This window comes from Felis catus, chromosome D4 (assembly GCF_018350175.1).
Source record: "Felis catus isolate Fca126 chromosome D4, F.catus_Fca126_mat1.0, whole genome shotgun sequence".
NCBI lineage: Eukaryota > Metazoa > Chordata > Mammalia > Carnivora > Felidae > Felis > Felis catus.
In genome coordinates this window covers 3,021,419-3,038,430 of record NC_058380.1, presented here as the reverse complement: position 1 = coordinate 3,038,430, position 17,012 = coordinate 3,021,419, and the positions used below count along the sequence as shown (strand labels likewise).

Here is a 17,012-nt window from a genome sequence, read left to right as displayed (position 1 = left end):
CACGCCCCCACAGGCAGGGGCAACGTCGGCAACGTGCAACTTGGAAATACAGCAAAAAAACAAAACAAAAACAACACAAAAAAAATGATGGGCGGACGGGCCAGGGTCCGCTGGGGTCCCTTTCTTAAAGGGCCAGAGAGTAGACATTTCAGGCCCCTGAGCATCCGAGTGTTGCAATACTTAACCGTCACTTCTAAAGTCATCACGTTTAAGTAACTTGTAAAAATCTCTCTCTTAACCATTCCTAAACGCACAACCCGGGGCATCAATCACGCGCGGTGTTGCACGACCATCATCGCTCCCCATTCCCCAAGGATGTTCGTGCCCCCACGGAAAGTCTGTCCCCACTCAACAGGAAGTCCACGTACCCTCAACCCCCACGACCCTCTAATCCACTCTCTGCGTCTTTGTCTACTCCGGATACTTCCCGTACCACGTGCCCTTCGGAGGCTGGCTCGTTTCGTCAGCACACCGTTGTCACGTCCACCCACGTGGGCGCAGGTGGCAGGGCCGCCTTCCTTGCCAAGGCTGAGGAGCGGCCACCGGACGCCTGGACCCCGCTCAGTAGCCGTCTGCGCGGGTACACACCCGGGGCGTGGGGGCTTCCGCCTTTAACTGTGGTGATAAAGCCGCTACGAACACCGGCTTGCACGCGTCCGAGTTCCTGTTTTCAACTCTTCCGGGGGCACAGAGGAATGGAATTGCCGGGCACGTGACAACCCTCCACTTAGCGTTCTGAGGAGCTGACAGCCGGCTTCCCAAGTCAGTCTCGGCATCTCACGTCCCCGGGAGCCCCCCATCTCTCGACATCCCCGCCAACGCCTGCTATTTCCCGTGTCTGGCTGCGGCGACCACAGCAGGTGTGAGGAGCCAGCTCGCTGAGGCGCTCGCTTGCATTTGTGCGATGACTGATCCTTGGAGCATCTTTTCACGGGTTACTGGTCCCGGGTGGATCTTCTTGCGGAGCCGAGTCAACGCCTCTGCCTGTTTTTCAGCAGGTGTTTATCGTTGAGTTGTAGGAAGAGTTCGTAGATCTTTGGACATCAGCCCTCATCAGATATGTGACTTGCAAACATGGTCTCACATTCTGCAAGTAAATTATCTTTCCACTTTCTTGAAAATATCCTCTGGTACACAGAAGTCCTTGGTTGGTTTTTGTTTACGTGGTCCTGTTCGCTGTCTAATTACGAGTCACGAAACTGACTTTTGTTTTCTTCCAGCATTTTTACGGGTTTAGTTCGCACACTTAGGTCACTGCCCCATTTTGAGGAAAATGATGGATATGGCGTGAGGCAGAAGCCCAGTTTTCTGTGGTGTGTAGAAATCCAGCTGTCCCAGCACCATCTTTAAAAGTGTTCCCTGTTCTTTTAATGAACATATTTGGCCAAAGATTCACCACCCATAGATATGTGGGTTTATCTCTGGACTCCCGATCCATCCTGCTGTTATCTTCCTCCTTATCCCACTACCGTGCACTCTGGATTCTACAGAAATACCTCTGATTACAAGATACAACAGTCACAGAGCAGTCGGGATGAAAAAACCCTTACCCGAGAACACCACCGGCTTGGAGGACGCTCTTGCGCTCTGGGCGTGCTGCTGCTTTTCCAAGGCTGCCAGCATCCCCCCCAAATCCAGCTGTACTGGAACCTGGCTCTTCTTTCCACTGTTTTTAAAATTATTCTAAGGAATTAAAAAATCAGAAGTTCATTTAGAACACTACTTCTCACAACCCTTTACTTTGTGACAATCCTCCACAAGATAAAATGAAACAGATTCATAGAGACCATAAAAATCTTCTAAAAATTAAAGAAATCCCGGACGATGCCACATTATCTTTTTTTTTTTTTAATGTTTATTTTTTGAGAAAGAGACAGAGTAGGAGCTGAGGGGAGCAGAGAGAGAGGCAGGCAGAAGATCCCAAGCAGGCTCCAGGCTCTGAGCTGTCAGCACAGAGCCCGACACGGGGCTCGAACTCACAAACCGTGAGATCGTGACCTGAGTCGAAGTCGGACGCTCAACCGACTGAGCCCCCCAGGGGCCCCCCACGTTATCTTTCAGTATTACTGCCACGGTTGTTTATTTCCTCCTTCTCTCAGAGCCCTGGGTTTATAATGAAACCAGCAACATTTCAGTCTACAGCTATACTGTGAATAAGAGTGCATACTTATGGATAAAAAACCAAGACCTGTAGGAAGTCTGGCAACAAAAGTTTGTGTGAGGCTAAGTGACTGGTGTCACTGACTCACCCATCCAGTCTGCAACTGCCCAGGTGAGTCAACTGAATGCCGTGAAGTCATGGGGAGAGGATTCAAAATACACACAGCAGGTAAGTATTAACTTTAGGCACAGAGTGGGATATACTCAGCAAATGTAAGCTCTGTCTGGAAGACTGCTGCATGCATGCACTCCAGCACCCCCACTGCTGCCCTCCTGCCTGGACGAGGGCCCACATCAGGGGCGAACACAAAGGGCCCCACAGACCTGCTACAGAGACCTCCGCAGGCAGGGATGGAAGGTGACCCAGTTATGACACGGGAATCCCGTTAATTTGCACACAGGCTGAGAATTTTACTTCTCGCAAATGTGAAATTATTCCACCTCAAAAGGCGAAAGGACAACGAAGATGCTGGAGACGAGAGAAGACACCGGCCACGTGCAATCTCTCCATCTAGGTGGCGAATCCCAAGTTCAGCCCTGAATCCACCGGGGGGGGGGGGGGGTTCAAGGGGACCCAGCTCTTCACTTTGTATGAATCTTAGAGGCTCTCTTATTTTGGTTCTGTTAGACACTGCTGCCTCACAAAGGAATTCTTGTCCCCCCGTACCAGCAGCCTGTGCCCCTCCTTTCTGACACAGCAGTGACAGTCAGTGACCAAGTCTCGGTACAAAGATGACAAAACATTTGAGCTTAGAGCACGTTTATGTCAACATGCTGGATGTGATTCTCCAATGAAGGAATGAATCACAACAAACCACCTGTCTTCGTACATAAAGAAATCTGGAAAATAAGGTTTAGCCGAGCAAGAAAAGTTCAGCCTGGAGCGGTGACGGGTTTGACCGGAACATTACCTGTGGCTGCTGTCTGGATTGAAGTCGTGGAGATGCCCCTCGGTCCCTGCGCTCAGACGCGGCAGCCAGGCTGGGAAAGTCCTCGGCGTCCTGAGCAAACCACACACCCTTTAGCCATCCGCGGACCACGAGGAGCAAGTGTGCCTAGGTGCAAGCCCTTCCTTGCTCACGTCCTTCTGTCTGTAACGAGCCCCACACAAGTCCTCAAGGGCACCCACACCAGCCCCACACTGTCTGACTCTTAGATTTACAGAGCAATGTTGTAATCCACCCCCCCCCGCCCCGCCCCAGAGGGCAGCGAGCAGGGTCCTGAGGACATGGGGGCCCCTGACCCCCTGGGCACAGGCTGCAAGCGTGTTGGTCAGTCTAGACTCAGGAGACAGAACCTCCCTGTCTCGTGTGCTGACCCCAAGCTAGAAAATAGGGCAGGGGGCCTCTAACGACAGCGTTCCCGCCATTTAAAAGCATCTTGCGTGCTTCTGTTAACATCTCAGCTGAGTCGCAGAAGTTATGTGGAAAACGAGGGCACAAACACACGAGCTCCAATGCTCTACAGGGTCGTAGGTCTTCAAACGTGCGACCCCAAAGTCCTCGGGGGGATGTTCCAGGAGCCCCGGGAGCCCCTAAGCATGCAGGAAAGTGTCAGGTCTGGCCCTACGCTGGATGCTGAGACACACTTCTGCCAGCGCCAGGAGCCAGGCCACTGAGTCTGGAACTGAGTCAGAAGCCAGCACGACTCCGTGCAGGACACGGGCTTTCTTGGGGCGCCACAGGAAAAGAATTTACAGAGCAACGCTGGAAGTTGGATGTAACTCCCTCGGCCAGGGCCCCCGATGGAGTTAGGGCACTCTAACTTTCTCTCCAGAGTAAAGCACACGAGAGTAACACTGCTGGATAGAAAAGCAGACCCCACAAAAGCCAGCGTGTCAAGGCAAGGGAAGACCAGGTGAACGAGATACTGAGGGTAAACGTGAGCCCCACGGTACACACGCTACCAGACCCCAGGCGGCAGTCCGTGTCTAGACCGCTCGCGCACTCTCGCGCTCGCTGGGCGCCCGTACCAACTCGGGGACCATGCCGGGCCACCACAGTGAAGGAGAAGGGGGACAACTATTTTCTGTAGCACTGGGCAAAGACTATTAAAGAAAATAATGGAGACTTTCCCTTCGGAAGCCAGCACGAACCCACGTTTCTATCACAACAGACCCACTGTTACGTCATACGAGGTGAGTCATAAATATAAATGTACTTCAATCCTTGGCGGCTCTTGAATGGTCAAAACTTCGTATTTCGATTTAGACTTTTCTTTCTTTTTCTTATGCTTTCTTGAGGCTTCATTTTGCTCAGGATCGCCACCTTGTGACGCTTTGGACTAGAACAAAAAACAGCAAAAATCATGGGTTTTTAAGACATTCACTAGAGTGCTTACTCCCATGAGTCAGCAAACTTGAGATATCAGGTTGTACGACCACAGGGCAGCTCTGCTCCGAGTTTGGCTCCTCGTCCCTATTTTCCAGAGAGCCAGCGTTCAGCAGAGTAATCGAGGAAAAGAAGTCTGCTGAAATAGTTGTCACATCCGGTTATTTTTAAACTGGTAGACGTGGACAAACCTACTTTTGAGCCAAAGAAGATGAATGTCTCTAATACCGACTCGAAGTCTTTTCAAACACTCACGTGCCCCTTCCGGCACCACGGCCCGGCAGTCCCTAAACTACACATCGGAACCCCCTGGGGAGCCTCTGGATGGGACAACTGCCTAGGCCCATCCCACACCGGCTGATGTGACGCCACTGTTCCCACGCCCCCTCAGTCCCTTGGCCTTTCTTCAATCAGGTCAAATGCACCTTGGCCTCAGGGCCTTTGCACTCGCGCCCACACTTGGATGTAGGCTAGGACTGCACCGTCACTCCAGCTCAAGAGCAATGGCATCTCCTCGGAGCCTCTCCCTCTTCTTCCCCTCCGAGGCACTAACAGTACCTGTCTGCACAGCGCCGGGCTGTCAGGACGGAAGCGCTAACAGAGCAGGGGCTCCAACAGAGCATCTGGGGTCCTGCTTCATCCCCAGCGGGGACTTGGCCTCCAGTGGTACTGAGAAGCAGGTTTACCTACTGACCCACGGGACCTGTCCATGGAATCTTGTTCGTGAACAAGGCAACTGTGAAGGATGATGTGTACAGAATGACCCCATTTTTGTCTAAAAGAAAAAAACCTCAAAGAGCAAAACAAAAAAATCTCTATTTGTTGATGCTCTGGGGACCGTGAGGTAGCTCACATACCAGGCTGTTGACACAGGCTTCCCTGGGAGGGAACAACAAAGGGAGGAGAAGATGACCTTGTTCACAAGCAGGTCTTTGTGGTATTACGTTCTGATGTAACATTATCTTGGTAACAAAAATTCACAGCACAAGGCTTCAGAGGGAAAAACCACTGTGACCCCCGTTATCTCCGTTACACACGAGACCACGCCCTCTGGGTTATCAGACCACAGGCGATCCCAATTTTCTCGTCTCTGGCTTAGAACGCTTCTAAAACTTTCCTTGTGCCTATAATCAAAATGGAATTTTAAAAGAGATTCTGGGAAAACAAAACCTCTCCACTCTAAGAATTTAACTGAGCGCCAGGAAAACTGGTTCGGATGGTGAGACGGCAGCAGAGGGGAAGCAGCAGCCAGAGACCCACGCGCCCCATCCTGCGGCCTGTGCCCACGCTCCCCGAGCTGGCGGCACCGAGTGCAGAGGGGACTCGGCTGCTCCGCTGGAGTCCTGCACACGGTTCACAGAGCCGTGAGGGCAGGCACACAGGTGTGACCTCACCGTACCTGTCGCCAGCACACCTTCTCTCCCTCAAACTGACCGTCAACGCACAGCTCCCGTTTGCGGGGGACAGTCTGTGACACTAGGGGTATGAGAGAGTATCCTCGCCCTCCAAAAGACGGGACATCGTTGCACTAAACAAATACGGCCGTGTTACAACCTGAAATAACGTACCAGTACACAATGAGATTCGAGAACAAAATCTAGACCCATAAAAAAGGCTCTTTAAGAAATGAAACGAAGGGACCAAAAAGATGACAGCTTCAAATTATTTGAGAGGAGAGAGAAACGTGGATTCTGAAATGCTATCTCACAACAAGAAAGCTGCAGTTAGCCAAGCATCACTGACACGCAGCTGATCCCACAGCGTGGAACTCAACTGTTTTACTGTTGAGTAAACAGGGAGAGCAGCTGGAATTCAACAGACGAAGGACGGGGGGGCGAAGGAGCAAGCCTTTACACGCCAGAGCGTTAAGCTTCTGCCGGCGTCTCTCCTTCAGAGACTTCACAACGGCTCACGGCCACGGAGACCACCGGTCTGAAACGGACACGGCCCCTCCCTCTAAAAGCTCCCGCTCATGTTCCCGGACTGGGGTTACACCTTCTCCACCACTCGTGTTCCCGGACTGGGGTTCGACTTTCTCTCAAGGCGCAAGTGGGACCAAGTCAGATCGGGACTACAGTATAGAATGGGACACTCCCGTAGGAGCTGAGAAGAGATGACGAGACTACCCGGTCAGTGGCAGAGAAGACCAACATAACCCAAGTGGCACACATACCTTTTTAGTAGGGTGGACGTGTTTCTCTTTGCAGGAAGGGTCCGCAGAGAAAACTTCAGAGGGTGACATACTAGCGCTTTTGGGGTCTGCTGATGAAGCAACCGTCTTTAGGTTTATCATGGAAGTAACGTTTTTAGGGGCCGGTGGCCGTTCTGTAGATAATGTCTGCCGAACAACATAACCCATTGGTGTCCAAGATAACTCTGCTCAAAGATAACCAAAATCGTTGAACAATCTCAACAGTAAAATAAAAAGACTCAGAAACTGCAAACACGTCATCATGTGAGGCGACTACTCAGGCGTAATTACACTCAGACTAGAGCTCTAAACCTTCTCCCGGAGACGACCGTACTCACTAAGCTCTCTTCCTGGAGCGGGCTGAATTCACTTGTGAGCCTAGGTGCTCTGCCCGCAAACCGGATTTCCAACTTGGGGGTGCAGGTGGGGACACAAACTGTAGTTCTGATTAAAAACTACTCCACGGTTAAGTCCATACGGTAAACACACGAGATCAACGAGGCAGAGAGGAAATCTTGGCCCTGACTTCGAAATGGACCTTTAACACCACAGGTCAAAGATCACGGATCTGAGCCACCACGGTAGCTGGGATTTCTTGCTTTTTAGGTCTCAGGCCTAAGTACGGCAATGCCGCTCCTCAGGCGCCCACCAGACTCTGTGCGGGCACAACAGGCCCCAGGCAGGCCGTGCCCCCCCCCCCCCCCCCCCGCCCCGAGGACGCCAGACTGAGCCACACACCATCCCAGTCACCTCTTAAGTGAAAGCCATTACTGAACCACACACGTCCCAGACGTGAGAAATGTAAAAACGTCTTCGGTCAGGACAAGCTCCTTAGACAAACCGAAGGCAGAATTACTGAACTCTTCGTGAATGTCACTTCTAGGACAGGCCGACAGCTCTCAGTGGGGTCTGAGGCTCCCGACACCCCGGCAGGGCCCGCGGGGTCAGAACCGACGCCCCGACACACACAGTGGCCCCGTGCCTCCCCGCGCGCTCTCCTCCGGGCCACGGCCGGGCTTCCAGACAGCTGGGAGCTGGCTCAGCCCGCCCGACGCTGAGGCCGAGCCGCGGAGAGCTGGTGGTCGGTGGAGAGCTGCGCAAGTGCAGAACGAGACTACTCTCCTCATCGTGGGCTTTTCATCTTGAAAATGTTATTTTTCACAAAAACACACTGTTAACAGGTACCGGGGGACCGGGGTTACTTGTAAGGGAATGACTATTTTGAACCAAGAATACTGCCGATCCGGACAGCGGGCACACACACAGCAGCTCCCCGGGGCTGGAGGGGTCGTAAGGGGTCCTGGAGCCAGAACCTCGGAGAACCACCAGGGCAGGTGATCGTTCAGGAAGCAGGTGTTCCTGAGTCCATATAACATCTCACTTCATCGGACACGCTGGAGGCATCTCTCTAGAATACTCGGCTCCTGCTTCACAGCCCCGCGCGCAGACGCAGGGGGGCTCGGGGCTGGCGTCCGCCTCCCGCCCCCACGAGGTCTCCGGGAAGGCGTCCGAAGGGGCCCCGGCAGCCGAGGCCCAGCACCCGACGGAGGCCGCGGCCGCTCTTACCTCTGGCGCACGAGGAGGGCCCGGCCGCGGCGCCGGCGGCCACGGACTCGGCCGCGCTCGGGCTTCTCGCCGCTCCTTCACCCTAAAAGGCAAACCGGCATTTTCCTGCTGTTGCAAAGTGAAAGCAATCGCTTCATTTCTAAATACGGCGTCCCTTGCCGTTCTCAAAATCTGCAAGATACGCGCGAATGAAAAATTCCAGGTAAGTGAGGCGCCTGGGTGGCTCGGTTAGGCATCCGACTCTTGGTTTTCGGCTCAGGCCACGATCTTACGGTTTGTGAGTTCGAGCCCTGCATCCGGCTCCGCGCTGACAGTGCTGAGCCTGCTCGGGATTCTCTCTTCCTCTCTCTCTCTGCCCCTTCCGCACTCTCACGCTCAGTCTCTCTCAAAATGAATAAACTTAAAATGTTTTTTTTTTTTTTTTTTTTTTTACAAATCCAAATAAATAATAAGTGCGAAATGCCAAACCTCACTCCTGTCAGAAGCCGCCCGCCGAGCTCAGCTGAGCCCCCAGAGCTCCCTTCGCTGCCAGGCGACAAACACCTGTGCGTTGCTTTTACGTGCACCCAGTAAGGGGATCACAGCTCACGTACCACACCCCTTGTAAAAGATCAGTGTGACACGACTTCCGCGCCAGCACACAAGTGCCCACACCGCCTGCGGCCGGGGGCCCCCGAGAGAAGGCGGGAGCCACGGTTCCCCACACCCAAAGTCCACCCGAAGGTCCAGAGACAACCCATGTACGTCTTGTAACCCACACACCCTTCTGCAAAGCCAAAAAGGGCCACACACGGAGCACGAGGCGGCAGACGACACGGGGGCAGGTGGGCACATGAAGACTGCCAGGTGACAGGCAGTGCTCAAGGCAAAAGGTAAGTGACACATTCAAATCTGAATGGGTTTAAAATAAATTCTAAAGCTCATATCCTTCAAGAATTTTCCCACTTTGCCATTTCATTAAATCTGAGCCCAGTAATAAAAAATAAAATTACTTAAACACAACCTGTTCTTCTAATAAATATAACTTACACGCTCACCGAGGCCAATGAAACACCAGAAACCGCTTTCAAGAACAATCACGTAAATTACACATATCAATAAAGATTCAGCGCCACCGGTTTTCACAAAATACTTACGACAAGGAAAAATGCCCAAAGTTTTAAAAACTCAAACATGGGTGCCTGGGTGGCTCACTTAAGCATCCGACTCGTGATTTTGGCTCAGGTCATGATCTGTTTGTGAGTTCAAGCCCCGAGTTGGGCTCTGAGCAGAGCCTGCTTGGGATTCTCTCTCTCTGCCCTTCCCCTGCTCTTTCAAATTGAGGGGAACCCCCTTAGTTCCCACAACGTTCCATTAAAAAAAGATTTAAATGCTTAACACAGTTTTCTCTTGTACAACTTCAGACAAATACAGATGTTGAGCAACCTGAGGGTTGGGGTGCTCACCCCTGGAGTTCAGTTAAAAATCCACATGTTAACTCTGGACTCCCCCCAAAACTTAATTAGTAATAGCCTACTATTGACCAGAAGCATTATTATCGACCACATGAAGGGTTAACACGCACATCCCACATTAGGCTGTATTCTTATGACGAAAAGAGCTGGAGACAAGAGAACATTTTAGAGAATTACAACGAAAAGAAAATATGTTTACAGTACTGTACTGATTTTATCAGGAAAGAAAAAAAAAAGAAAACTCCACAACTAAGTGGAGTTCAAACCTGTGTTGTTCAAGGTCAGCTGTTTTTTTCTTGTGTTTAAAGATCTACTACTAAGGAAAATCTTCCTTCTAGAAGGAAAAATTTTAAACTCCACATGTAATTTGAGCGTGAACACGTCACAAGGCCATGAGTCTGTAAATGTCCTGACACAGCACGTGTGCCTCACTTCGTCCAGATCCGCAGTGCTCAAGCAGGAGCAGGTGACCACGGCAGAACGTGTCAGACCCTACCCGCTGCGGCCCTCCTCGGAGTCCTGTCCCACTTCCCTAGAGTGCTCACGGGCTCGGATACGCACAGAGCAGCGGTGATGCAGACGGGGGCCCCTGGACGCTCGGCTATCACACACACCCAGCCGGGGCCACACCAAGCGGAGAGCCTTGTATATGAGGCGGCCGGCCGGCCCTCCCTGTCACGGCTGAGCCACCGGAAAGCGCCGCGGTGCGACAGGGACAGGGGCCACGTGGGGCAACAGTGGCTCTTCTGCCCGCCTCGGCACCCAAGAGCGTATGAGGAGGCAGAATGCCTGCTCCGCTCAAGGGGGAAGTGGACGGGGGAGCCGCCCCCTTCCTGGTGTCCGTTCTCCTGGCCTTCCCGCCCTCCCACAACAGGTATTTGTCACAAGCCGTCTTAGGGACTACTGACCTGATCATGTTTTTCCTGGAACCTGGATGAACTCAAACCGTGAGACCGAATGTGGAACACGGCATATTTTAAAGTCACTAAGCGGCAAACAAAACACACTTCCAGCCATCATTCTGCAGAGTCTGCGGACTCATCAACGAGAGGTACGGGTCAAAGGCCAGAAAAAATCGGAAGCTACTCCCTGCAGTCCGAGATACTACTGTTTGACTACAACTTCTGTCGGTACCGCTAAGCGAGCTGCCCAATGCCACGCTGGCGCAGATGCTCTCGAGGAGCCGTGTGGGCAGCAGGATGCTCACCAGAACCGAGCGCAGCTGCAGCAGCAGGCAGCAAACACAGAGTGGCTAATTAGGGGATTCTTCTAGAACAGCAGCCGCACTCAGGGCCGCAGCCCACACAGAAGGTCCTCTGGCGACCCGCACACCAAGACCCACCGCCCATGACAGCCACACGGGGGCAACAGAGGAAGAGGAATGGAACGGAGAGGAGGCCCCGCACTCACCTCTGCTGTCCCCGCGGGGGGTTCCCCCACCTCTCCCAGGAGAGAGAGGTCAGCTGAGGCGGAGCGCAGAGGCCCCCACCGGGGCTGCTTCCGTGTCTCTGCGATCTCCCTGTTCTCTGGACCCTGCAGTTCAGGAAAATCCATCCTGGTAAATTCAAACTCTGGTTTGGAGGCAGGTGCACTTTTCTCGATGATTCTGGATCTCCTGTCCGTTCGTCTGTGATAACCATCTGTGTTTGCAGAATGAAAAGCGGGGTAAAGATGGAGGGGCCGTGCGCTGACCGGCACTCACGCTTCAACTGCACAGCAGGAAGTCTACTGCGGCTGACGCAGCGACGCGGCACCGTCCAAACGCCCTCGCTTTTGCTAGTGTTGCCAACCTGCGAGACGGTGGAAAACGGAAGGGACCGCAGGGGCCAGCTGCTCTGGCCGGGCCAACGGGCAGAAACAAGCAAAGCGCGCCGCAAACGTCGCGCGCAGTTCTAAAGCCAATGAACGAGTTCCCTCAATCTAATTATGCTGCATCTGTAGAGTTCTGAAAATTTACAGGGAGGCCAACGATTTTCTTTTCAGTGTCAAATCTTCCACACTAGAGAGGAATTTTGAAACACAGCAAGTAAAATTAAACTTGGAACCTCTTTCCCATTTTTCTCCTTCCAAAACCGATGAATCCTAACGTGGGCTGCGACACCACGAAGCCCCCGCATTTAATCATGAGACCAGAGTCATTACGGTTAACTGTTCAACTTCTCTTTCAGGTTCCCACGTGCCAAATGGTTTTGGAGTAAAGTCAACACAAAGAGAAAAGTTTGTATAGCAAGTAATGTAAGTTACACATGTAAAGAAGTTGACCGTTCCCAGAAAATAAAGCTACTACAAAGGCTTTAACTCTTGGGATGCCCAGGTGGCTCTGTCAGTTGAGCATTCAACTCTTGGTTTCAGCTCAGGTCATGATCTCACAGTTTGGGGAGTTCAAGCCCCGCGTCGGACTCTGCTCTGGCAGCGTGGGGCCTGCTTGGGATTCTCTCTCTTTTCCTCCCTTCTTCCCTCCCTCTCTCTCTCTCAGCCCTTCCCCTACTCATGCTGTCTCTTTCTCAAAATAAACTTAAAAAAAAAAAAGACTTTGACTCTATATAAATAAGCCATTGAACTGCGCTAGTACATGATTTACAGGAAAAAGCACCACGCAGAATCGCTAACTTTCGGCCACAGCCTGGAACAGCAGTTTCCAAGGCCAGAGTAGACATGTCCCCTGGGTAACTACACCGCCCAGGTCTGCTACTGCTCACGATGGGATGTAAACAGGAAACTCTCCCACCTACTAAAAAGCGTCCCACATGAACAGTAGAGAAGCGACTTCAAGAACGAACATGGTCAAACACAGTAGAGGATGTGGCTGCGATCTGCTTAAGGACATGTTCCGAGGCCTGTGGTGTCACCTACTCGCCAAGTGGGTTCTTGCACAGGAAAGGGCACATCATGGAGCCTCCCCAACAACAGGTCCTTCCCCGGGGGGGAGAGGCCTCCAGGATCCCACAGGAGCCCACTGGCCTCTGCTCTTCTCAGCGAGCATGCTCGCAGGAACCGGTGTACAAAGGACAGTGGCGTTTCTGGGGCGAACGGGGTAGGACGATATAACATCAGAGAGTCTGTCACCGTCACCTGATTTCAAATTAGCATCCGCGAGAATGTAAGTAGGATGTGAGCCTCTACCTGATTTTAGATCAGATGGCAGAGATCCATCAGCCTTCTTGCTATCAAACTTTTGTTCATCATACGTTTTTTTCTGCAGGAAAAATTAAAAAGTTAACGTGAATTAAGGAAACCTACCCTCATATAAAAGGCTTAAAATTGCAAATCTGTAACTATTCACAACTCAACCATTTCAAAAAAGCTTAAACAAAAATCAATTCTTAAAGACACGAAAGTGATAAGCGACACTTAAGTATCACGCGAGAATCGACCAACTCCGCGTCTTAAACGCTCAAGCAGCCGACACACCACGGCACCTGCGAACCTTAAACACAGCTCTTGTGCCTTGAGGGAGAGCGCACACCTGCTCGCTCCGTGGCTTCAGGGTCTGAAATGCTCGGTAACAGCCGGGGTGGCCGTAAGCATACGGGGCGCCGGGCACCGGGCACACGCGCGGTGTAGACTCCACGGGGTAAGGAGAGTAGCTGCACGGATGGACAGCGAGCTCAGAGGACAGATACTGAGGTGGAAAAGCTGAAGCTCCAAAGGCCACATCTTCAGTGTAGAGTTTCTGCCTAGATAAAAAGGGCAAATTCAGTGACAGATTTCGTACCACAAACCAAGGAGCACTTCTGGACTAGACACGTTTCAACTTCTCACTACTGCTGAGGTCATTTGTTCTAGCACTGAAAGATCTGTAATAGCCAAATAAAGCCTCCCGGCATTTCTTTCCCACTCTGCAAGGACAGATGCAGACCCAGTCCCACGTGCTCGCAGCAGCGCTGAGGCATCCGTGACCGGACTGTGTCACACGTGCGGCAAAGCCCAGGGACGCCCCAGCTCCTCACTCCCAGGGGGTCAAATGCTGGGGCAAGACTCCCACAGCCACACTGGCCAGCAGGGCCATCCAGACCACTCTCCCTGCAGAGGGGGCTCTAACAGGCCCCGGCGCCCAAACCCATCTGCCAGCCCCGCCCAGAACCTGCAGGCAAATGGTGGCCCAGGAGCTGCAACCCTGCCAACGACACGGGCACCAGACGCCCCATCTGCTCGGGCTGCCGAAATGTGACTTAACGCTGACTCTGTCGGCAAACGTGGTTTTCAGCCAGGGGTTTCAACCACCTTGCAGTGAAAGCCGAACGACGGCGAAATGCTACGCAGAAGAGTTAAGACACACAACAGGACCTTCTGAATCCCACAGATAAGCACCGGATGTGTCTGTGACTTCCCAGAGCTGCAACTTTTCTGGTGGAAAATCAGTGAAATCCCAGAGTGTGCGGGGCCACTGAAAGGCGGGAAAATCAGAGCTGACCAGCACACACCTGCATCACCTTCTCGCTGTTCAACGGCCAGAAGGTTCAGGCACGGGTTCTGCTCTGCTGCAAGGAGGAGCCTGCGCTGCAGGAGAAGGGAGTCACCGCCCAGGTGACAAGGCTAGACCCGCTACACACTTACCAGAATGTTCACTACATTCACGCCCACACGGTACCTAACTGTGGACAGCCTGCTATCACGGTCTATGAACCCACGGCATTTTATAGTAAGCTCAGACCTTGTAAGATGGTCCACTAATTCTAGCAATTAACTACTCCTCGTGTACCTGCCTCTGTGCACCTAGTCTAGTGCTGTTCTCTGCAAAGAAAAAGATTCAAAGCTTCATCCCACTATGCTAACTCTAGGTGCAAATCCGTTTTATTTTATCTGAAGCTCAGAAAATCTAATAGGGAGCAGATAAAAGTGAAGAATCTGTTCTTCAGAAGAGAACACGGGCGAAGAAGACGGGCTGACAGCAAAAAAACATAGTAAAAAAGATGACGGCCCAAGTCCCAAAACAGGATAAATGAAAAGAGTGATGAAACAGGTAAAGAAGAAAAAGGGACGCAGGATCCGGTGGTTTTGAAGGCTGTGGTCGTCCAGAAAATGTCCATCCAGGAGTCCAGAGACCTTGGTCCGGGTCCCGCCTCTGCTCACAATCTAGTCCCACTTTGCACAGGTCACCATTGGTCTTTCTTCCCACCGGAAAGTTGGTATTTTTCCTTCCAATCCAAGCCCAGTACAATTACGCGCAGAGAGCACCACACAATCAGATGTCACAGAGACATCCCACGGCATCTGTTGCGGCTTCAAATGGCTTGTCTGTAAAACTCCAGTTGCCACAAACTGCCCAGATGACCCTAAACCACAGAACACACCTCCCTCACACCCATCGTCTCATCCCACCCCCCGCCTTTACACTGGCAGTGCTTCTACAGCTGGTCTGCCCCCCCCAGTCCCCATGCTCACACGATCCCCACTGAGCTCCCTGCCCACTTCTCCCTGCCCCGTCCCTACCAACAGTCCCGAGTCTCCAGGACATCCTTCCTGCAAGCCCGGTCGCCTCCTCGCCATGCCATCTTCGGGGTCTGGCCCTCTGTCACATCACTTGAACAGCTCCACTGGTCCCATCCCACCTTCCAAAAGCTTGTCCATGGAGGGTGCTCCCCTGCACTTTCCCTCCTCTCCAGTCAGACTCGGGAGCCCACACCTGTCCTCCTTCCCCCCAAGACCTCACCCGCACCTGCAGGCCCTTACCCTCGCCAACTCCGGGCCCTGCTCTCCCACCTACAGGCTGTCCCGCCGAATGGCTCGCTCTTCCCCAAGTGGCACTGGAGCACCAAGCTGTACAGCTAGTCCCCAAGCAGCCCCTCTTCCCACCCACTCCCCCAGGAGAGACCCCACCACTGTGCACGCATTCAGCCAGAAATCACCACAGCCTCTCTCCCACCAACACCCACACGGACCACTGAAGACTGTTCTCCTTGCAGCAGGGCTCCCCGTATTTTCTTCTCTAGCTTCGGTGCCTGCAACCCAGTCAAAGCCTTCAAGCCCCTCTCCCTCTGAGTAGAACAAGAATCCAGGAGTGAGCACAACACCACCATTTAAAACACAACCAACAGTTCCCTACCTCCTGCCTGAACCATGCAGGCTTCTCCCAAGCCCTACACCTGCTCCTTTGTCCTTGATGGTCGTGCAAAGTCTTGCCCCCAGTCCCTGCAGCCGGGCCAGGATGTGTCGGGCTCCAGCCACCGCTCCAGCCACCCAACAGACCTGAGCCACACTCTGTCCAGGACTACAGGTTCTCACTGCTGAGAGATTTTAACTTAAAAGCACCCACATATGGGGCACCTGGGTGGTTCAGCCGGGTAAGCATCCGACTCCTGATCTCATCTCAGGTCTTGATCTCAGGATCATGAGTTTGAGCCCCACAATGGACTCCACACAGGGCGTGGAGCCTACTTAAAAAAAAAAAAAGGAAAAAGCACCCACATCTCACAGCACATTGCAACACACTGAAAGGCTCAACACTTGCCAACATCACAGCAGCTTTGGGGACTACGCATGAACACAGGTCAGGACAGACTCTAACTCTGGTTTGGGCGCCACCTACCTGAATAACTTTGAACACATGTTTCTAGCCTCGGTTCCTCAGGTGTAGAAAGAACGTTACACTTCCCCGCCACCCCATGGGTTGGGACAAGAGCATGGAAACAAGTTCCTTATGGAAAATGCTATCCTTATTTTCATCAGAGGAGATCCCCATTTACACAAAATCTGGCTCATGCAAAGACTTCTTAGCCTCCATGAGAACAGACCAGATAATCAGTTCTCAAATATGTGTATCCCCATTTTGTCCCCTTCAAAGGCCCCTGTCTTTCCTGACCCCGCCCCTTTGCTTTCATGCCTTTGTCCTTGTTTTTTTCTCAGGAAGGAATACTGTCAGCCAATCATTTCCTTGCTTATAAAGAACTTAAAACAAAAAAAAAAAATCAAAGCTAAAAAAGGACAAGAGATAAAGAAACTTCATTTTTAAACTTAGCAATCCTATAAGCCTCAATTTCATCTCTATTCATGCCACTGCCAGAACATTACTTTAGCTGCAGGAATGTTTTCCACCTTTATTTTGGGTAACTGGAATCCCACCCAGTACATGGCTTCGAATCCTCGCCACTGAGTGAAATATATCTCCTACTTTATCTTGTGAACCACCTAAGGTACGGAACAGCTCAAACGTGATCCATGCCAACCTTCCTTTCACAAAGGATGAAATTACAATGGAAAACCTGGGTATTCCTACCCTAGCACATACAGGTAGAACCTCCAACTATGTCAAAAAAATACAACCTAGGGGCGCCTGGGTGGCTCAGTTGGTTGAGAGTCCGACTTTGGCTC

General features: G+C 52.1%; 1 protein-coding gene across 10 annotated transcripts in view; it reads right to left on the bottom strand.

The window, feature by feature from the left end:
• Positions 1 to 17,012, bottom strand: part of SECISBP2 (SECIS binding protein 2) — a 40,993-nt gene that overhangs the window by 21,758 nt on the left and 2,223 nt on the right. For 2 of the 10 annotated variants that reach the window (XM_023243236.2, XM_023243235.2), the window contains exons 3-8: positions 11,112 to 11,341; positions 8,248 to 8,418; positions 6,664 to 6,828; positions 4,321 to 4,443; positions 3,072 to 3,161; positions 1,551 to 1,683 (exon numbers count right to left, since the gene is read on the bottom strand). In XM_023243236.2, the coding sequence (XP_023099004.2) occupies positions 1,551 to 1,683; positions 3,072 to 3,161; positions 4,321 to 4,443; positions 6,664 to 6,828; positions 8,248 to 8,418; positions 11,112 to 11,341 (912 nt within the window). Of the gene's footprint in view, positions 1 to 1,550; positions 1,684 to 3,071; positions 3,162 to 4,320; positions 4,444 to 6,663; positions 6,867 to 8,247; positions 8,419 to 11,111; positions 11,342 to 12,773; positions 12,898 to 13,128; positions 13,379 to 17,012 lie in introns of all 10 variants that reach the window. The other 8 variants (XM_023243228.2, XM_023243231.2, XM_023243232.2 and 5 more) reach the window with 8 other exon arrangements.